This window comes from Dermacentor andersoni, chromosome 4 (assembly GCF_023375885.2).
Source record: "Dermacentor andersoni chromosome 4, qqDerAnde1_hic_scaffold, whole genome shotgun sequence".
NCBI lineage: Eukaryota > Metazoa > Arthropoda > Arachnida > Ixodida > Ixodidae > Dermacentor > Dermacentor andersoni.
This window is the reverse complement of record NC_092817.1, coordinates 74,029,642-74,052,726: the sequence shown is the minus strand read 5'-3', so window position 1 is coordinate 74,052,726 and position 23,085 is coordinate 74,029,642. Positions and strand designations below refer to the sequence as shown.

Below are 23,085 nucleotides of genomic sequence, written 5' to 3'. Positions count from 1 at the left end.
GTCAAGCGCTGGTCTAGTTCCCTCTCCTTCATAACATTTTTAGGCTTAGATGCTAGCTGTGAGATGGCATTGTTCGTCGTTACGGAACTTGCAGCAAGCATTTCTAGAGACTCGGTCCATTCTCAGCGGTCTTTATTAAATCAAATGCAATGCCATTTTTCACTCTCGCTCTCTTTAGGTCCAATATTTTCTTCGCTCTATATGCGGCAAGCTGTGTGCACGTGAGGCCTAAATTTGGGCGACAGGGAAGGAAGTGAAGTAGGACCTACAATAAAAAAGCCACGAAAACTTCTGAAAACCTTGCATGCCCCGAAGCCTAGGGGTTGGTTGGAGTAGACGGTCAGCAGTGTCCTGGGTTGGGCCAGTTGGTGCTTGCCGAGATTTAATATTATTACCGCAAGAAACTACGAAATACGGAGATGCATGAACGACACGTGAATTCTTGCTTGTTCGTGTTATTGGTGTGTCTGCGCGCTTCGCCGTTCTCGCTCTAAACAACACGAGCGGAAGGACAGTGCGCACAACAAAACTGGAAAGAAGGAGTGATCCAGAGTGTGCGAACTTAGTAACAGACGAGGAGAGGGCGTGAAATCTCTCGTAATCGACTCTCACTGCAGCCGCACCTCGGTGCTTCCGGTCGGACCCTTTAATTCAACCCACTTCCTCCACACGTAGGAGCGCTCCGTGCGTAGGCCGGGAACACGCGAGGGAAAAACTGAAGGTTTGAATGTAGAGGAGGGAAGCTAAGAAGATTGATAGGCTGAAGAAGAGACTCCGTTACCGACAGTTTCGCCGTTCGCGCTTCAACACCCTTCTTGAAGCGTGCGTGTTAGCTTCCGCCGTGGCGCTTCCCCCTGAAGTTTGGGAGCTGCGTTAGAGTGCGCCTGGCGGGTCTGCGAGTGGAAAGTGGGGCAAGGCGAGGACACCCCGACGAGAAGAGCCATGCACGCGTGCCTAACGCGACCGGCACTATCACCGCTTGCACCGCCACTTCACACCAGCTCCTTTTATTACATACTGAAAGACATTTCAGACTTGTATCATCTAGTTGCAGATTTATCTACCTTTAAGACGTGTGCGACGCACGCACGCGCACACACACACACTCTCCCTCTTCCCCCACTCTCCCTCTCTCTTTCTCTAGGGCTCACAGTGCCGGCGAAGCCCGAGCCTTCATAGCGCGACAGGGATACATATACTCCACACTCCTTTGCATCGAGGACTGACAGCATCCTGCTTATGCCACCATTTTCTTTTATTTCTTTCTTCATTCTTTTTTTGTGTCTGACATGCAAAGCAATGACCAAGAATGAAATTAAGGTGTCGGCTGTAGATCGGGCTCTTCTTTTTTTATTCTGCTGTGTAGTTTTTGTGGGAAAGTATTTCCACCATATGGGGGGGGGGGGGGGGGAGCCGAAGGCTATGTGACGCAATTACGGCATTGCGCTTTTATAAAGTGTCTCTTGAGAGCTGGCTCAGGTATTACCTGCGTCAGTTACTTGATAGCCGCTAAGGAGAACTGTCAAAAGAGAGAGAGAGAAGAACGAGTACACACTGTTATTATGGTATTTAAATAATGCATTTACCGGACAATAAGCGAATCAAATGAACATAACCCCGGTGGCTAAAATAATATGCCGCTAGCATAAATAGAAACACGAACATAAAGAAATAACTCAAACACGTGCCGCGTGTAACAACGTTGGAATACAACGTGCAAGCCTTCTGTACCCGGTTTCTAAACATCGTGCGGTTTTGTATGTATACGTCATGAAGCGTGAATTATGTCTCCACTACAAATTAGAAAATTGAATACCGTATTTGGAATCTTATTTTTGCCAGTACATTGACCCCCCTTTTCTTTGAAATTTTGAACATACGGACTGAAATGAGAAACAAAAATTAATTGAACACTGGCCCTATGGGCGTAAATGTGGTAGATCCCAGCCAAGAATAAGCACAGTTGCCTATGATTGTGTTGCGCTGAGTTTTAACACTGAAAGTACGAAGCGTGAACAAGAGTTTGCACTTCTCATCTTTCCAGCTGCTGTTCTTTCAATCTTGAGTGTTAAAACTCAGGGCAACACAATTATCTACGTGCACCAATTAGCCCAGTTTATAATTTTATAATACAGTTGGCACACAAATATAAAGAATAGGTAATCTGATATCCATAATTATTAAAAGTGGTTTCAGTAGCATGCCCGTAAAATTTCCTCGTAGCAGACTTCAGAAACAATAAGTGTAAAGGTACTCGGCAATAATATGTTTATTAATTTATTGAAAAATTCGCTCGTTCTTTCACTCGTTCGTTACGCGTAACTTAATTGCACTGTAAAGCGTCGATTGCTTGAAGGACTGAGATGGGGAAGCACTTCGAGATTACGAAATGTGCAAATAGTTCTACTTTGCGTCGAACAAAGGCTAAGTCTTGCGAAGAATTTGGGAAGTGGAACACCGTGCATCTGGTAAAAGAATGTGGTGACAAAGAGACCGCTGCGGGATCCCAAACGGACGCTAAAGTTCACTGCGTTGAATGTCCCTGAAAGTATTTAAGCAAAAGCACGCTCCCTTTTTGCCAGAAAAAGGCGCAATGGAACCAAGAATGAGTTGGTAGATCGTTGCTGCAGAGGTGCACAAAGCGATGATGTAGGCACGACGACGCAACATTTGATTATCGAGAAGCACCTTTTTTTTTTTCCTTTCTGAGTTGGTAGGATGCCGACACGAAAACCACTTTTTTCTGTTAGGTATGATTAGTGTTAGATTGTGTTCCAGGTCCAAAATCAAAATTACATGTGCATATTACAAAGAAGAAAACGCAAATGGTCGAGCACGAGTTTTATTTGTCACCGTAAGCTTTTTGAACTTCTTCGCGTGCTGTTAAGATCGACCAGCGGGGGCAGTGATATTCTCGCCTGTCCCACCCTACTGCGACGAATCGCTTCGTAAAGCTGACAATGTGTCCACCTCGGACAGACTTGCGGCGTCACCAAGGCTAGGAACATTTGGCGGACAGAGCATTATTCGTTCGCTCACTGTCACCTTCACGGATCAATGGGAGCAAGAAACTCCTAGAAAATGGCGTTCTACGGTGTTTCCTCACGGACTGCGGTAACTGCCACGGTCGTTTGAAAGCCGCTCTAGCTAACTGGGAGGTTATCCCAGGAACCAAGATGCGCCAGCTTGAGTCAAGCGTGACAACGCCTGTCTACGAAGACCCCCCACCCTCCCTGCTCATTTCTGTGTGTTCAGTAAACAAAGGTGCGGGAGTGAGTGTGTGAACCCTCGCCTTCAACGCGGTTCCATGTTCTCCACTCTTCATGTTGATATTTTAAATAAATCCAGTACTGCTCGTTCTCGATGAGAACACGTTCCTTTCTTCAACAACGTCCTCAGCATAGATCAGTTGGCCGACGGCGTGGGCCAGCTACCCATTTTTACATGCCCGACACACAACTCTTACTGTGCACTGTGGCATCGCGCCTATCATGTAGCTTGAACGCATGGAGGATGAGAAGGCGAAATCATTAACCACACAACGCAAGAGCAGTTATTTGGTTCCGCGCTTGTCGAAGTGCCTTAGGAACACTGCTACCCCCGTGGGAACGGCAGCATTATGTAATTAAACGGGTTCTTTTCTTAAACTAATGCTGCTGTACTCTGAAGCCCGTAGAATTACGCACCATTTGGCACGCGAGTACTGTCACAAAGCCGAACTGCAGAACTTGCACCTTTCCTCTTTAACAAATGCACATTGAATTCTGTTTGTTACAACGATGCTGTTCATGGATAGGGTTCCATCACTGTTCTTTTGCGGCAAAAAATTTTGGCCGATCCTGGTGATAGTGCACAAAGAATCCAAGCGTGATGGCACATATTCCTGTGGACTCCGCGTGGTGGGCACATATTCCTGTGGACCCCGAGTGGTGACCTCTGGGACCTGTAACGCGCCCTTCTGCCGTTGTCACACTTCGGATCCAAACAGGTCTCAGGCGAAAGAGTAAGGAAAGATGCTACGCTCGGATCTTAGTCCGAAACGCGGATCCGCGTCGGCCATGTCTACGTTCGCGCCCCCCTCTCTTTGTCGGCGTTCCAAACGCTTGCGTATCGAGTTTCCTTTCTTTCCGCTCTTCCGTGGTGCAGTGCCGTCGAAACGTCACGAGTGTCTATTTTCCCCCGGCTTCTTGGGGTGGCGGTGCCATCGTCCACGCAAATGTTCATAAAAAACAGAAAGAAAAGTTGCCGTTCTCCATTTTGAATTTCACTTCTGTCGTCGTAATGGGGTGGGCGCCTATAGTCCGGACTGCTGAGGCACAACGTGCCTGTGAAAAGCGACGTACCGCATGGGATCTTCATCGATCGGTGTACTATCTTCATCGGTGGTGTTTGCCGCCCAGCGGCGACGATTGCATTATCGTCTCTGTTCCTGCCGTCGCTCTTCGTAGGCGCGTTCCTCCTTGGGAATCCGTACTATACGGGAATGTGATGGAATAATATAATACGAGAATGTGTTTCCTTACAGATCGTCCCGATTACCACTATTAGGACAATAAATGTGTTCGTACCTTTGTTCAAAATTCTGTGTTGCCTCGGTGTCGTGTGCTAAACAGCTTTACTGGTCATCCACCTTCACAGAGTGGTATGGTTCAGTATTTTGTATCTCTTGTGTGAAGTCTGGAAGAAATTGAAAATGTAAAAATTGCCGTGCACGCTTTGGAAATTACATACCAACAATATTATTTCCTCGAAGTGACTTGTACATTCTGTATAGCCGTCCCTACTGCAACACTGGTGTTTGTGTCCAGCGAAGGTGTAGTCTCTTGTCAGTTCATGCAACACAGGAAATGGAAACTTAACTCCGAATTAATAACCCGCGTTTGTCCATTTCCCATATGCTGATAATAACATGAAAGCCGCTTTTGGAAGAAACAAATAGCCGAAAAATAAAAGGCTCCGCTTGCATTGTGGCCGCACGAACAATGAGTTCATCCAGGCTTCCCTATACACGGACTTCGTTTGGCCTCTCAATGGGCTCCGCTGAGTCAGATGAAAAGGCCTGCCTTGGGGCAGCTCTTTGTTCAGCGTCATTAAATGGGCCCACTCCCTGATCTCAAGTTCGCGACACACCGGTTCATTGTTGCCTTCTTGGCAGCCAATGAAGCGCAATTCTCGGCAGTCGACAAGACCCGACGTTCATTCAGATGTTTGCTTTCGTCCTCACTTTCTGGAAGGCAGGAACTTATCTTCGTCTTATCTTTGACTGCCCCCTTTTGTCTGTTGTCTCTTCTGACCGATATGGCGCGAACAATCAGTCAAGTAATTTCTATGCGAGAATGTCCTTCTGTGTCCACGCGTTCGAACACATTGTAGACACCTTTCATAGCACAAAGAAGCGGCTGCTGTATGTTTACAAGCAGAAAGTGAAATAAAAAAAATTAAGTAAATCGCATTTTTAATAGTTGTCTTCATGTTTCGTCCTTCTTGACCTTAGTACTGGCGCAAACGAAGCTGTATGCTTTGCGCTATCGCAGGGCATGTCGTCGTGGCCTGCCATAGGAAGTATATAGAACCAAAGGAAAATTTCGCAGTGGGCTACTGGGTTAGACATAATTAAATCTATTGCGCAAAACGACGAAGAGACAACACTTAAGGGAGAAAACTTGCGATCGGGCGTCGCGTTTTGTATTGTCGCTTAAGTCCCGTTCCTTCGTTGCTTTGCGCAACAGTTTTAATCACGAGTAGCACCCTACGAAAAGAATGTTTAGAGACTGTCGCTTCCGTTTACAGCACTGAGTCCATGCAAGAAAATGGGAGCATATTAAGGAGGTTGAACATACAACGCCCGCCTCTAAGGCTGATAAAGATAAGATCAGAAAGATGGTGAAATTAGAGACTCACTTTCCTTTGCTGTTCTCCGCGCTGTTAATGATGTTCACAGTAATTGGCTCTTACTTACGGAATTTTTTTTCTAACTTCTATGTTCGGGATTTGCCGGAAGGCTTTTGTGTTCCTCTACAGTTCTACTGTTGAAAGCGTGGGGGTCTTTATTACATATGGGGAGGTATATGACTGTGACCATTTCGTTTTTTTTTTTTTTTATGAACTACACTCCCACCTGCCCTATGGAAAATTGGGCTGCTCGAGGCAACCACCTAATAAGGAGGCATGTTCACAAGCCAAACTCAGTAGATGCATTTAAAATACATGATTTATTTCAGTCAGTAGGACAGAATAGCTCTTCGCTTCATTTTTCGCTATGTACAGCGATCACAAATCCCTCACTAAACTTTTGAGTGGTAGTGCATTTCGTACATCTCAATACAAAAAAGAACTTAGAAGACTCAACTTTTAATATTTATTATTGAAAAACAAGATTTCTTGCTGTTTTTCTTATTGCTAAGTATCTTCATTCATTCAGCGTCCTGTCAAAACAGTCGTTCCTAACCTACCTCCTACTTTGTTTCTGTAGCATAAAACGTTCTATCGCCCTTTGTTGCGATATTTCCGCTTTCAAAGCTCTCCCTATTAGTATTTTTGCACTGAATTTCCTATTTGCGTCCCAATGTTCATTTTACATCATCCTCATTATCATCATCATTTATCATCATCATCAGCCTGGCTACGCCCACTGCAGAACAAAGGCTTCCCCCATACTTCAACTACCCCGGTCATGTACTAATTGTGCCGATGTTTTCCATGCAAACTTCTAAATCTCATCCTCCCACCTAACTTTCTGCCACCCCCTGTTACGCTTCCCTTCTCTTGGAATCCAGTTCGCAACTCTTAATAACAATCAGTTATCTTCCCTCCTCATTCATGACCTGCCCATGCCCATTTCTTTTTCTTCATTGCAACTAAGATGTCATTAACTCGCGTTTGTTCCCTAACCCAATCTGCTATTTTCTTATTCCTTAACGTTACACCCATCATTCTTCTTTCCATAGCTCGTTGCGTCATCCTCAATTTAAGTAGAACCCTTTTTGTAAACCTCCAGGTTTCTGCCCGTAGGTGAGTACTCGTAAGACACAGCTGTTATGCCGAATATCACGGACAATATTTAAACATATGCAGTTGCTACGTCGCTGGACAGGCCCTAGGTAATGTTTTGGGACGCTTTCAGATACTCAGATAATTTTTTTGTATACCACCTAATTCCATAATTAGTCTTAATCATATCACCAACTTCTCAAGTGTTATAATTAGATGAAAAGTGTCAATCAGAAAATTGTAGAGGAACATGAAAAGCTCCCGGTACAGCTCTTTGTTGCTCAAGGCGTGCTACAGAAAAGTGTTTTTCCGAGAGTGAAAAAAGAACGTGAATACCTGCAAGGTGCCTAGAGCGGCCAGTCGCGCGGTAATTTTGCGTGTATTTGCGGATCTCTTGCACGTTCGGAAAAAAACGCTTTCATGCAGCACGTATTGAGCAACAGAAAGCTGTATCGAGAATTTTTAATGTTGCTCCACAATTCCCTGGGTGACACTTCTCATCTAATTATATTACTTCAGAAGCTTATTATTTAATTAAGACTAATTATGGTAATCAGGCGGCATACAAAAAAATATCTGAATATCTCCAAACGACGGCAAACAACATCAACTGGACCGGACCATTACCTTGGTCCGGTCCAGCTACGTGGTATTTGCGTATATTTAAATCTTCGTGCATGATTATTGGGACACTCTGTATATTGCTTGATTGTAACGTGCAAAAGAGACCCCTCGGCTATAGCAAACAACTTAGTGGAGGGGTTATAATTAATTTTCAGTGCATGCTGTTACTTCAACGCACATGTGATATGCGATAATCGAGCAATATTCGCACTCCACCCCCGTCGAGATTCTCCTTGCGTGGATCGGAATAGAACTCGCGACCTCCTCCTCAGCATAGAATGGTACAGCTATTGAGCCGTGGTCGCCGGTTGCACAAGTAAGGGGGCGTTCCAGCTGTAATGCTGTTTCCTTTTCCAAGAGGGGCTTCCTAATATTGCGAAAGCTGCTATTGGTGACATGAGGGAAGATCAGTTTCTTTTATGCCCAGCCAGTGCAGCTCACACGGAGCGTTCTGTATTGTCAGCAGAAGTTCAGCCTGTACTGAGAATACGTCATCAATAACTGTTTATTCTTTCGACACGTATAAAGTCTGTCACGCAACTTCTAACAAAAACAGCAATATACGCTTGATGTTTTCGCTGGAAGCCTTAAAATGTGCGTAAGCACATCTTTGTACAGGCTGCGAAGGAGCTCTTATTGATAATGAATTCTGTTTCTCCCTCACCCGTCCTTGTTCTCGCAGCATCGTCATCAATTCTGCACACAAGTGGCGGCCGTGGGCCAACCATTGTCCTGGAGCCACCGACAACGGTCGAGTTCTCGAGCGAGACGGGTGCCGTGCTTCCCTGCTCGGCTCAGGGACAACCGCATCCCAGCATTCGATGGGAGAAAGAGGACGGGAGCTCAGCGAAATCGGTGAGGGAAAAGCGTGAGAGCACCCCAAAAGCTCCATCTGGCTCAGGATCACAATGTTCTCTGCCATGACGTACATCTGCTCCATTTGAATCTATACTGCTTATAGCAATAGCACTATCGCAGCTTCGTCACAATCTCTATCACTGGTGACAGAATACAGCGCATAAATTATAGGGACAAACAGCACGAAGCACACGAGACGAACACTTATAACTTAAATTTCATTGCAGCAACCTTGCCTTTATGTGTGCACAGAGAGCCATATCTCATTTCAACTGAAATTTGTCATTGAGGAAGCCCTAAAAATCATATCGTACCTACCAGACAACTATACTTTAGTACATAGGACGAGCGCCGGCTTAGAGCCGATACCAAAAACAAACTCGCCCAATTCAAAGTTCTGCTTGATCTTTCACATCTGCATCGTCTATTCGATTCCCCTGCAGCTGATGATGATGAGTAGCTCATAAACTTCGAATACATGTAAAAGCGCAAATGCAACACCACTCAACTTGCTGCACGTGTATGGCATCCATAATTTGCTTCAAACTATGAAAATCAGCAGGAAAAAAATAAACCCTAACACTTAAGTTAGGCTCTGTGTTTCATGTAAGGTACGTCTTTTGCAGCAGCATTGCTGCGACAGGAGATGGGGGCGTAGTGACTGCGCGAAAATTACGGAGCTTTAAGCAAGACGTGTAAGGTTCAACAGGTGGAATCCAGAGTCTGACAATGGTGGTGCCTTCTCATCCAGGTTCCTGGGCTACGAGAAATTCGGTCGGACGGCTCTCTCGTGCTTCCTGCGTTTGGCGCCTCCCACTTCAGACCGGAAGTGCACTCTTCAACCTACCGCTGCGTGGCTTCGAACGCATTTGGTCTCGTCAAGAGTCGCCTCGCACACGTCCGAGGAGGTGAGTGCACATGACAGCAAGCCCAGAGTTTCGGCAAGTGAGACGACAATACAGGCTTTATAGTTGAACCTCATAAATTGTTTTCTCATCTGGTAAACTGAACTAAAGTTAACGAATGCAAACAGGATCTATGTTTTCTTCCTTCTTCAATTTGTATGCTTAAGAATGTGTCTTTAAAGCAAATGGTTCTTTTCCTCTTACCAGGGGTTTGGCATTCGTCGTCGTTTTCTCACCGTGTATATCTCTGTAGATATACCATGTGCGCCACCAGGAGCGCGAGCTTTCTCGGGTTTTCTAACAGGCTTCGAAGAAGCTTTTATGTAGTAAGTATTAAGGAACAGAGAGCTGCATGGATCGCAAATTTTTCAGGATGCTCCGCAATTTTCTCATTTACACTTTTCCTCTGACTATTAAGTTTAAAGAAGTTGAATTATTAATAACAACTAATTGTGTGATTAGGCTAAATATTTAAAAAGAACAGTCCGACTTACTCCAAGCAACGGCAAACAACATTATCTTGGTTATTTCCAGTTATGTGCCACTTGCGTATTTTTTAATTTTGAAACAAATGACGTGGGACACTCAGTACAGACAACTTGGCGCGCTAGTTATGAGCTTGCCGAGTAGACAGCTTGGGCCATTGTTTATATGCGCGAATAGAGAACTTCGGAACTGCGCATGTGCAACTGGACATAGGCCATTGGGTTTGCACCCCGTTCTTCGCCACTCCACTAGAATAAATTTGCCACTGTGGCATAAACGTATGAAGCCCTGAATGTACCAAGACATGTGTCGTGCTTCTCTGTACACACAGGCCGCATCAACCCCTTTCTCCCGATAAGCATCATACACAGTCGTCGTCCTCCTGACGCAGACAGCTGCTACAGGTGACGAAACTGATGAAACTATCTGGTACTACTGCTACCTTGCTAACTCAAGCCTTCACGACGCTTAGATTCCAACATTGCATCTGATATGTGCGGATTCTTAAACTTGGCGGCATTAGGATTGTCAAATAGAAAAGAAGTCTGTGTGTGAAGTGTGCGAAGCTGGGCACATTGTAGAGAGCCATATGTGTATATATATATATATATATATATATATATATATATATATATATATATATATATATATGTATATATATATATATATATATATCAAGAACGTGTGCCGAGGAACACTTTGCAATTTGCAATGTGGTAAACGTCGTGGTTGCAATCGCGAATTCGGGACCTCAAGGAGGTGCGACGTAATGCCCCCGCATTTCTCTCGCATTTGTTATTATTATTACCGCTAAATCGCCACTGACTTCCTTCTTACTTATCTCGCTTCTATTTGGGGAGTGAACGAAAGCAAAAAATACAAACAATTCTTTCACAGTCACATGACGGATTTGTGCGCTGTCATTGCAGAAACGGACATTCGTGGATATACTAGTGTTCTTCCTGATATTATGTGCTAATAATTTGATATGCCTTAAACTCGGGCACGGTAACGTCCCGATGTAAATATAATATTGTTGGGCATAGTGTTATTTACCCTCAGATGTTTTTATTCGTGTCCGCTTGCACAAGAATACCGATGTTATCACCTCCAGCCAAATAATGTTCGCGCATTCACTCACCCAAACAAAAAAACTTATACTTAAACGCAAAAACTATACTTACATCACTTATGCGGCGCAGATCGCGAGAAACTTATATCGCGAGAGCCTATGTTGACAACTTCTTGCCGTCTCTACAGTCAGCAATTTTTCTTTGCAAGCTGAAGAAAACGGACAATACTGATTTTGCCATTTTCTGCGCTTTTCTCTAACATTTTAGACCCCGACATTATAATCGCCAGCATTTTCCCGTTCTTTGGGTTTTCGCGTTAGATTTTCTTTGGGGAATGCGTGCGCGAAAGGACTGACCTGCACAGGCCTCAAATATTCATGCACATTTTAAGACAGTATGATAGTACGTTTTCTTTGTGAAATAAACATTCATTGTTACTAGGCGTTTTTATTCATGTGTTCTTCACGTGACTGCGCAGCTCCAGATCACACTTGCGTGGCATTCGAGTAAGACCTTGCCGAGAAAGGAGCTTATGAATGTGCATCTTTTGTTGCTACACTTTTATCAAAACCTGACGCAGCGCAGAACGTACGCGGGTTAACACGCGCTATGGCTGACTCTGCAGAAGTGGCACTCACAATGTTTCCCACACCATCGTTTGCGATCACTCGGCCCTTCTTAGCAACTAAGCCTGTTACCTGGTCTCTCTCGAAATCAAGAAAGCATATACTCTGTCACTCTTTTGTGAGTGTTCCATTCACCAATTCTTACATATCCTTGATGAGTATGACGAAAAGCGCCTATTGCACCATCTATGATTCCGGAAAAAAAAACACACACACACTCACATACGCACTGAAACACACGCAAAACACCTTTTACGCTACTGATCTTCCTTTGAAGTTGAAAGACTTGCCCTTCGCACCGCTTTAAACCACCTATATGGAAGACATTTCCCACTGTATGATATACAGGGACCATGGTCTCGCATATCACATCTCGTCGAGGCCACAAGAGAACCACTACAATTTTTGAGGCCATCCGGACCTAGCGATCTTCTCTGACGCAGTGCCGTAAATTCTGTTAAGGCGACGACTCCAGTGTACACCAACTCTTGGCTTTCTCCCCTAAATATTTCCCTGTCATTTTACTTTCCCTCAGCGCAGGTTAGACTGCGGGGCTCAGTCCTGGCTTACCTCTCCGTCTTTCATATATCATTTACTCTCTTTCTCTGTCTCACTGACAGACAGTGGTAAAGATAGACAAATACTGCAACAACATTGCCGAACATGTATTTCTTTCGTGAGCCTGAAGAGCGTTACATTGGATATAGTGAGTTGTCACAATACAGTAACAGCACATCGCATAAAAAAGGAAGGGCAGTCCACTGCTTCCAACCAATTCCTTTCACCCCGAACTTATGTGAGCATGACAGAAAATGGCGCAAAAGTAAAAGAGGAACACTTCTAACGGGTGAAACATTATATATGTCCTGTTATAGAGAACATTGGGCTGTAAATGTGCAAACAATTTTAGTAAAAAAATACACAGATGGAGAAAAATAACACATTTTGCAGAAATTCACGTGTAAAAAGCAAAAGTGTGAAATATCCGCCCGTTCTGTATTAGGTTGACGTAAAATGCTCCAGACATTTGGTCTGGGCTATGCGAAATATTATTTTGCAGCTGTAGATTTCACCGCTGCTGTAGCTGAAGAAGCACATTTGGCGCAGCCTAATGACATGGCGGTCATTATAGGAGAAAAAAAGTAGCGGCAAAATTATTCAGGCCCTGCCGGTGTCTCCATATCATCCCATCAGAATCTGAACGTACGAAAATGCACACTGCCAATTCTGCTAAAAACAGGAACCCGTACGACCGCAGCGGAAAGGATGCGTGCGGGAGGAGAGCTTCTGGTTATTGCGCTGACTACGCATCCGCTTTGCAGCGGGAGCACTCTCCATGAATGCAACAGCGACCCTCGACGACGACGCCTACGACGCTGGAGCAATAAAGATGAAGATTGCGGAGCGACAAGAAATACGATCGACGACGAGCAAAGCACGCGACTCAGCTGTGGGTATCAAGTGACCATTCAGGGACGTACATCAAGGCCGGCGCCAGCATTTTCGGAAATGCTGATGCGCGATGACATGTACTGATGATGGTAGCGCGATTCACTCACTGAGCGACAAGCAACAATAGGCTCGCCGGTTATACTAACCGTTGCTGTCTTATTTTTGTTGTAGGCATTAGTCGCGATAAGTCTGATGAAATTCACTCACTTGGGAAATTCTCGCTAAGCCAGTTCTGGGTAGAATGTGATTGAGTGTGACCGGAGTGTAATCTGTGTGCAGAGAGGAAAGATGAATAACTGCGAACGTGAATAAAAAAAAATAAGAATGAAGTAAGAAGCCTACTGTAAGTACATGGTTGAGACGGAGCGTTGGCCAGCGTTGCCTTCGATGAAAAAAAAAAAGCCTTGCCATTATACCTGTTGCTTCAGAGTGCGAGTATAAAGTAGTAATATGTGGTTATATTAATTATGGTAATTGTTGATGGCTGGAAAACGTTGATGTTAATTGGGGATGTTAATTTTGTTTTTGTTGTTTCGCCATCGGCTGTTATCACTTCTACCAACAGCATCACCTCCGTAAACCTAATTGCTCCTCTGAACATCACTGTAATGTTTGCGCCATAAACAAGTGTAGCACATACGAGCGAACAAAATCAGGTAGTCTTGAAGTACACTAGCGCTGCCGTCCTTCAGTGGCTACATGGCCTCGCTATGTTCCCTGAATGACTGGGACTGCGATGTCGACATCAGTCCCGGCCTGCCAGTTGTCAGCGAGGAAGCAATTCCGAGTAATGGCTGCTGTCCGTGCTCCACGCTTACGTCCGTAAATAATGGTTAACGAGCGGCTCACCCTTCAGACCTTAGTGCGTGCTTCTTTTACCGGAAGGGCCAACGAAGAGGACATTATGTTGATCGGAAAATTAATGGCTGAAAAGGATGCAGCTACGCACCGAAATCCCACTCATTTCGGCATCCAGGTGCTGAAGTTCCCTCAGTATCGAGGTGGTCTGAAGTGTCTAGAGCCGGCATAACGACAGTGCTAGCAAATCGTCGGCAAGCCGTGTTTGTGAATTCTGCATTGCACTCTCTTCAGGGATATGAAAGTGAGATCACGCTCGATGAATTCGAACAAATGGCAGTTGGAGGAAACAAAGCCCGAATTTAATTTACGTATCTTTCATACCACTTGACGAAAAATATACCGAGTGGGAAAACTTTACTCAGCTTAGTTAAGCCGGAAGCTAACAGTTTCAAATTGATTTCTCAGTGCACTACACGGCAAGAGGAACACGATACTTTGGAATTTTATTTCGTACCTTTTTGTATGAAATTCGCCTTGCTCAGTAACAATGCCAGCCGCGTGGGCAGAGCACGAAAGCTTTCGTCATTTAGGAGAGCGCACGTTTTCTAATCTCATCGGCTCGAGCATCATTTGGAGTTCTGTTCGTTATCGCAGCTGCAGCTTATATACAATGACGCTCCAACATTTCTCCGCGAAAAGCCGCGAACAGCTGGCGGAGGTCTCACGCTCGCCAGCTCTGCGAGTTGTCGGGATGCGCCACGATCAGCGTCATTGGAAACAGAGGCCCGAGAAGATTTGTGGCATGCGCATTGACGGCGCAGGATTTAGTTGGATCCGCCTCGCGATCATTTGTCTTCGTGTCCACGTGGGAAACTTGGCGAAATAGATTTCCTCCTACTTTTGTTTCCAGTTCGATATTGTTCGGCGTTGAATCAGTTGTGAAGCTTCATCTTTCGGGAACATTTGCTCACCTTTCCTTTTCTTTTTTTCTTGTACGGCTCCCGCTGGCATATCTTTACCGTGTAGGTCATTGTAGTTTTGAAATGTTCTTAAATTATAAGTTCAGCAATTTCTCTTTCAGCAACAAACTTTCCCTGGTAAAATTCAGACGTCAAAAAAAGCACACGTCGCTCGCATTGGACTTCTATGCTTATTTTATTTGCGTCGTTCCTTTAGTTGTTCCCGAGCTTTTCTACTTTTTTTTTGTTTGAAACGTCATTTGTTTCTTGAAATCGTCTTGACGGGACCTTTATTACGTAATATTTAATGGGTGCTGAATTATACGCCTAGTTGGCATATGCTGTTCCCTGCGGTGTTGCATGAAGCCGTGTGATCCTTATAGGCGTTGCGGTGATTTAACAAGCGCAATGATGAAGAGATCAGGCTTTAGTATCTTATCGTGGAATTCGGCTTATCCTTGAACATGCAGGAGGAAAGAGTTACCCAATTGTACTGCATTTATTCTATTGTAATGTCTTGTGACCTGTATAACTGGTTATTCAGATAAAGATGCTTTCGCTTAGCTATATACGAAACATAGCCACCAACCACCATGCCACCTTTACACTGAAATGAAAAACAATTTGCTTTCGGGAACGCTGTTGATTGCAACCAAAAATAAAAAGAATAGCCAGCCTTGCGCAAGTTATCGGGGGACGGGAAGCACATTTATGAAGAAAAATTTGCGTTGTGACCTAAAGATAGTTTCAATATTGCAAATTACTGTAATGGCAATGTGGAACCTGCCTAATTAAAAAAAATTATAAGGGTTGCTAATCGTCTGATATGCAGTCTTGTATTCCTATAACTTCTCGACGAGAATAAAGGGGGTTAACTGAGGGGCCCGATTGCCGAGGGGTCCGATTGATTGATATAACTTCTCGACTAACATAGCGCGTCAGTTGTACATGGAATACTAAAGATAATAAACGTAAGGATATTTAAAATTTTTGCACGACGTTACCTTGTCTGACGGTTGAACATCTCGTCGGAAGACGGCGAAGACAGAAAGCAGAAACACGTTCAAGATGTTCAACCAGTACCAACTCGGCCGAATGTCGATCCTTCTATTGTAAGACGGTACTTCGCCAAAATGGTTTATATACTTTTATTGGTTACTTCTAAGCAGTAGTATTTCTTCCGAACAGATAGTTGCTTCCCACATTCTGGCTTTCTCTGTAATGCCAAATTTGGTCACTGCACATATAAAGCTAAAATATGAACAGTAAGCTCGTCGAACTTAAAGGGAAAAGAACAACATCACCGTTTGGAACATGAAAGCTCGAGCTGTACAAGAGCTATACTCACTGCCAAAATACGCTTTGTGAATAAAAGCGCAAGTTGAAACACCTGCCCAATCGCAGTGTGCCGTGGCTGCCGCGTTAATCTCTATCATCAAAGAGCAGCACACGGCAAATCGCTCTGCAGATGTAACAGGGCATATAATCGCTAGCTGTCATGGGATGAAAGGGCCGGTACTTTCAGCGATGCGCACCCGCATGCAGCGAGCCGGGCGGATCGCAACGAGCAAACGGATCAATGAGCTTTACGTCAGAAGCCGCACCAGCGTACAGGCCTTGTCCCCGCTCCCTTCGCCACGTCTAACGGCTGTCGCGAGAGTTGTGTGGCAGTGAACGAGAGAGGTGCAGCCTTCGCATAAAGTAATCTCATTTCAGTCGTACAACGAGCGACTAGGTGACACGGTTTGGTGGCTCAATGGCCATGACGCTCACTCTGTGGCTCAGCTCGACGTCGGGGTTTCAGTTGGTGCCTATGGACCCCGCATTCTAGCGGGTGCGCGAATTAAAGCGCTCGCACGTAAACTGCCGATAAAAGTGCTGGGGAATAGCTTATGACTCGTTGACGATGTATTCATTGACGATATTGTGCATACTGAAAAAAAATTAAAATTAAATTATGGGGTTTTACGTGCCAAAACCCCTTTCTGATTATGAGGCACGCCGTAAAGGAGGACTCCACAAATTTAGACCACCTGGGGTTCTTTAACGTGCACCTAAATCTAAGCACACGGGTGCTTTCGCATTTCGCCCCCATCGAAATGCGGCCGCCATGGCCGGGATTCGATCCCGCGACGTCGTGCTAAGCAGCCCAACACCATAGCCACTGAGCAACCACGGAGGGTGCATACTGAAAAGAGGCACGGGTTCTATTGCGTAAGCGCCTAACGATCTTTTTCGCAGTTATTTCTAATTATTCACTCATTGCAGTGTTGGGTGTTTGTCTGATGAGTGCGTACTCCTGTGCCGATGCCGTTGCGTGTTATAACTCAGCCTTCAAACAGAAAAGTTGAGGTATAACGCTATAACGCTCCCCCTGTCCTTTCTTACGCATCCAATTCCTTTAGAGTGTACACTTTTTTTTTAGCTCTTTCGGCCGTTTTCATGACCTGTTGGTGGTGGGTGGTCGGACTTTGGAAGGAGAACGCTCTCTCCATCACGCTCGTTTGCTCGTTCACTCGTTCTTTGGGGCTGTTCGATTACATTGAAAATAATCGTCGATGGTTTCTACACAAGTTTCTTATTGCACTAACATGTCCCACTCAAATGTAAATTATTCGCTCGAAAGCGAGCCTCATTCAAGAATTGCAAGCTCATAAAAAATAGGAAGGTTCTTGCTGCCCATGGCCAAAGGTTTCTTCGGAAGGAGTCCTAGCCGGCCCCTACGTCATAGGCAAAAATTATAGGGTGCTCCCAAGAGCTTTCCGCAAAGTATTGTAGAGTACTATTTCGTACTTACAATAACGCGACGGGAGGTGCAAACATCGCGATGGAACTATGACAACGATAAAACTTGTTCAAGTGTGTTTTGCAGTTTTATTCTTGCAGTGATTAATTTTTGTGGTTCCATAAGCGTGTTTAAAGGCTAAAAGCGACGATTACTGTACAAACTTCTTATGCGTTCTATGATACGGAACATTGTAAAATTGTGCAGCTCAAGGCGCTTTTTTAACCAACAGAAAACTGGTACGAAACAAATTGAATCAGCGAATTTTTATTGACACGTCAATCGACAAGTATAAGGAAAGCAAAAAGCGCCGATGAAGCTAACTAGATCCAAATTGCAACAAAAAAAACAAGAACGGAAGCTTAGTCACATCTCCACGCCGAAGAAATTTAGTACGCTCATATAAAGTGAGTGGCAGAATGCCATCCACGTTTGACAGGGAATAAGGCCCGTAACGACAGCATTACTTTCAAGTCGTCTTCCCTGAAACATTTGTATCTGTTGGCCTTGGTAAATTGAGCTTGTTACAGCGGCGGTGATTGCGGCAAGCATGGTACGCCTCTTGAAAAAAAAAATTGTTACGTTTTCTACTGAGGCATTCTCAAACATGGGTCTGACACTGCGCGTTTGCAGAGCCTGTCACCGATGCCTAAGCGGGACTGACAGATTGTGGGAGGCCGCCTGAAATTGCCTAGCTGCTGTCCTTCTACTAAAATCAGGCGCTCGACAATCGAAAACAATCTTTCAACGTTGACAGGATTAGGAAGGATTGCGAAGAGTGTTGTCAACTCAATTTTTGTTTTTATTAATGCTTAGTCTGTTATACATCACACCAACCCAATAATATTCAATAGTACATATCCCTGTGCACATGTCACGTGATTGATACTTTCTGCCAGGGTAGTTTTCTTTTTGTGAATTCCGGGAGATATGCTTAGGAAAAAGATACTGCGCAATGAAGACGAAGACGAGAAGGTAGAGACAGGAGCTGGCGCACATGGTAAAATAATTTTATTTCAAAGTCGCAAATTTAAGCACGTTACCCCACTTGCGAATGAGGCAGCTCAAGTTCAGTACGAAGTAATGATATCAATAATGCTGAAATGCGTATTTACAAGATGATGGCCTTACTGCAGTCTGCCGCGAAAGAACCTCTCCTCACTATCCAACGAAGAAATTGATGTATCAGTCAAACGGGCGCTATCGTTACGGGTGATATAAAAGCCTTTCAGATGCTCTACGGCAATAGAATTTTTTTCTTCGGCCAAGAACCATGACGTTCCAAAGTCGCGGAGCGCAGATGCAGGCGCGACAATGCACAGACAAGTGCACAATACAACTATTTTTATCGAAAGCTCATGTTCTCTTGTGTTTATCTTCGTCACTTTTACGCCGTTTTTTTTTTCCTGCACATCACGAGCGTTGACTCATGATGCATGATGATGAGCTGAGCATCCATTTTTATTTGGGATAAGACTTATGAACCAATCCGGTGGGACTGTGCTTCAAAAGTATGAGATATAGATAGAAACTTTATGGTTGTACAAAATTGTACCGGGGCGTTTTCCGTCGGGAAGCCTCAATCCAGGACCCCTCGAGCCGCAGCTGACTGGGGCGCTCTCCTGACCAGATTAAGCTGTTCCCAGAATGTTTTATCCTTGCGTGTGTTTTTAGGTCATATTCGCACTATACTAAGTATATCTATAAATATGGCAATCCACTGAATTCTTATGCCTCTATGCGAACGTTATGCCGCTGGTGTGAAAATATCACGCTTAATTTCTGCTTTATTGGTCGTAAAAGAATATACGGACTAAGTGGTAACTAAAGCTGCCGTCCACGTGACAATAGAACGCCGCTATACGAGAAGTGTCACGTGAGCTCACTGCAGAAGGCTTGAGGTGAGTTGCTGGAGGTGAGCTTTGTTTCCTCATGACTACAGGTCCAAGCTTACGCAGTACTCTATATTTCGATTTGTTAGACTCTGCAATTTTTGTGGTTGTGTTCTTTCAAGATCCCTACGCCGACACGAAGGAAGCGTCTGTCTGTTTGAGTCACATGCGATGCCTTTTCTGCAAACTACATCACTTTCGTTACTAGATGACGCGACGAAATCGAAAGGAGAAATATCTCCGAAAAGCACGTAATAATAGTGAACAGTGTGCTAATATGGGCTCAAGGCAAGACTGTGCAGAAGAGCATCTGTCTTTTCTATGCTCGTCAGAGGCTCCAAAGTTGTGGCTTCTCAGTGATCTGGGTTTCCCGTTCCGCGTTTTCCTTTTTTTTTTCTAACAAGCCACCTCTGACAAGAAAAGAATTTGCTTTCTTGTCAAGGGGAGTTAAGCCTCAAAGTTTGATATGCTGTTCGAAGAGGTTTTTTTTTTTTTTTTTTGTGAGCTACGTTTAAATTTAGCAGTTAGTCCGAAATCCATGCCTGTGAGTTTTCGAAGCATGACACGAAGTAATTAACGGGATGGTGGCGACGTGTTTTTTGTGTTTTTGTGTGCATGTACGTTTTCAGAATTGAGTCTAATGCAAGTACTAGCTCAAGAGTACCTGACACTTGCGATGAAAGATGATGCTTGTGATGATGCCAGCTGCACTGCGAGTGTAAAGGCTCTAACAGTCCATTATCATTTTTGTATTTGAGGCAGTAGGTACCCTCGCTTAAATGACAATAGAACGCCGCTATACGAGAAGTGTCTTATATGTATGATATTCCCAAATGTGAATTTCGCTTTTCATGAATCTTAACATAATGGTTAACCAAAACGGAACTCGTATATTTGGTCGCTTAAACAATCCTCTTGCGCTCAACGTAATGCGTTCGCTGACCTAAGTTATCTTCAGAGCAGAAGCACAATAAAATTAATCGAGAGCGACTCGGAAACAGCGTATGCCTCAGATATCGAGTGGAAACTTGAAAAAAAATCGATACAATGTTTCTTACTCCTCATAGGGCGTAGAAGCAATAGTGTAACACGCTTCTTTATTCTGCTTTGCTCTTTACTTTTTGCTTTCTGGTCGGCGCCCATTTAAGAGAATTTCGCCGTGACACAATGGACTAATGTGTACTGCCACAATCACTTATGCTGCGGCCTTTGTGTCTTTAAATATATAGTGCTTAGCAGATGTCGTCACCCTTTATTGGCACCGGCTACTGCTTTATACGCATAGAGATATGAAAAAAATAACTAACTTGAAAGCATTAAAACTAAAAGTCAACTCCAAACCCCAATAACGCAAAGTCCAATCACATAAGTACACTAATGCCACACTAGAACTCACTAACTCAGACACACAGCAACACAAAGTTTAGCCACATAAGTCGCGTACATGAAGCTTGGCGAGTTATACCCCGCAATGTCTGTGTGTGTGTTCTTCCCTTTCTTTTTGACGCAACGACTTGACTGTCAATGGAGAGCCCGCGAACGCTGTATGTGGCCCGGAAACGTCGGCAAACCTCAAAAAAGATTTGATGACGTCACTCAACCTCAACCTCGTCCAATGAGATTGACGTACACCCAATAAACCTCGCTTCAACTTTCAGTGGCCGCCGTAGACCTCACTTGAACCTGACCTCAAACTTTTTCGCTCTGGTCTAGGTCGGGTCCTCCACCTCAGCATCATCTTTTTACTTCGTGGTAGGGTATTCAATGTCGACTCTGTTAACTGGACATAACATGACATGACATAATAACTAAGTAGCCAGCGTGACATAGCACTCCTGTCCTTGCTTCATAGATATGTTCACCGAATGAAGCCAACAAACTTGCCACTGGAACGCGCGTCTTACACATCACGAGGACTTTGTAATGATGTAAGCCTCATTCGCATTTACGGGAACGCTAACGCATTTACCTTCTCGGCTCTACCGCGAGCAATTCGGTTAAGAAATTCGCTTCCTAACAGCACTGTCACGCAAATGATCAAATATAAATTCAGACAACTACTGAACCCATAGCTTTCATCATAACAAATAGGTTCATATGTACATATCTCATGTCATATACGTGCCATGTCTCTCTTTCTTTCTTTTAATGCGCCGTTCTGTACGCCGGGTTCAATTGTCTCTTTCTCTGAGCATACTTAGTCTTTCCCATTTTTCTTTTTCAATTTGGTGTTTCAATTTTGTTATTTGTTTGATGTGCTCGCGCTATGTGCGTTATTTTGCGCAAGCAATACGCCGCTTTTTATGTTACCGTGAACAGTACTTTTCATTCCTTTCCCGACAACTCTGTATACTGTTTTACTGTTTTTATTTGAAACACTGTTTTGTAAGCACGTTGTCATCGTAAACATTTTTAGCTCTCACATTTTTATCTCTCATGTATAGGATTTCTGCTGTCATTTGTTCAACGACGCCCTCCTTGCTCAATGCTCTCCTTGGAGCCTCTAAGGTACTTTGAAATAAATACGTAAGCACAGCCTAATGTCTCTGATACACGTGGCTTAGTCATGATATGGCAAATTAATACTTCAGAAATAAGTTTGTTCATTTGAAGGTTCAAGCCGCGAAACATGTCATCTAAGGCATCCTATGACGTAGGTAAACAATCAGTCACGTGTTCTACCGATCCTGACGGTGCGGACCGCGTTCCAGTGACGCTAGATGAGAGAATCGTCTGCCATGGTGCGCGCTCTCGCTCATTTGGTTACGCATTTTCAACGTTGTTGTTGACAAGGGAAGAATCACGTTTTCACTGCCAGTGGTTACTTTCGAACATTGGTTGCACCACAGTTTATCAAATTCCGCTATCGTCAAGCATTCGTCGCCGTATCTTGGTATGAATAGTCTCACGATCACTTTTCAATGCAAGGGTTCAATGTTAATATTGCTGGGCGTGATGGAGGCATTTGTTGTTAAATGCACATTAACCAAACATGAAGCCAATCATAAAAGATCAGGTCGTCGTTGTTGGAAAATAAATGTTGACTTCATAAAAGAAATATACGCAGGAAAACACGTTAAGGCAACCGAAGTGCGTATAAACTCTTATTGGTCTCGTGTGCGTCCCCTTGCCTGTGTTTGGCAGTATAGCCGGCTTCATTTACTGATTTTATCAATCTCAAAGTTCGCTTTTCATTTTCATTATATTACTTTCAAAATTATTGTGCCAAGTTTACAAAAAGAAAACACGCACATGGATAAAAGAACGAGGGCGTGTCAGTCATTCAGCAAGGGTCCTTTGACCAGGACAATTTCATTAGTGCCTTCGCCTCCTTTTTAACCTTTTCCTAAAAGTTATTTTAATATTTTTAAATTTTAGTGTTATACATTTTGTATTCATTCTCTCTCTCTTTCTCACTCTCTCTCTCTCTCTGCCTATACTTCCTTTCTTTCTCACCTTTCCCAGTACAGAGTGGCACACTGAATACTTGTCTTCCGGTTCACCTCCACGCCTTCCGCCATCTAGTTTACCTGTTTTTTTTTTCTGTAGGAAAAAAAACTATGTATTTAAGGCAATACACGAAGTATCGACCAATGTTATAGCTTGTTTTAGTTACACGATAGTGTCTGTTTCC

The 23,085-nt window shown here is 44.1% G+C and overlaps 1 protein-coding gene across 3 annotated transcripts in view; it reads left to right on the top strand.

Annotated features, from left to right (window-relative positions):
• LOC126536785 (cell adhesion molecule Dscam1-like) overlaps positions 1 to 23,085 on the top strand; it is a 181,384-nt gene that overhangs the window by 68,172 nt on the left and 90,127 nt on the right. For all 3 annotated transcript variants that reach the window (XR_011893865.1, XM_072287871.1, XM_055073933.2), the window contains exons 2-3: positions 8,297 to 8,469; positions 9,224 to 9,380. Coding sequence is in view for 2 of the 3 variants with exons in the window: in XM_072287871.1 (XP_072143972.1) it covers positions 8,297 to 8,469; positions 9,224 to 9,380 (330 nt within the window). In the remaining variant the exon portion in view is untranslated. The remainder of the gene's footprint in view (positions 1 to 8,296; positions 8,470 to 9,223; positions 9,381 to 23,085) is intronic.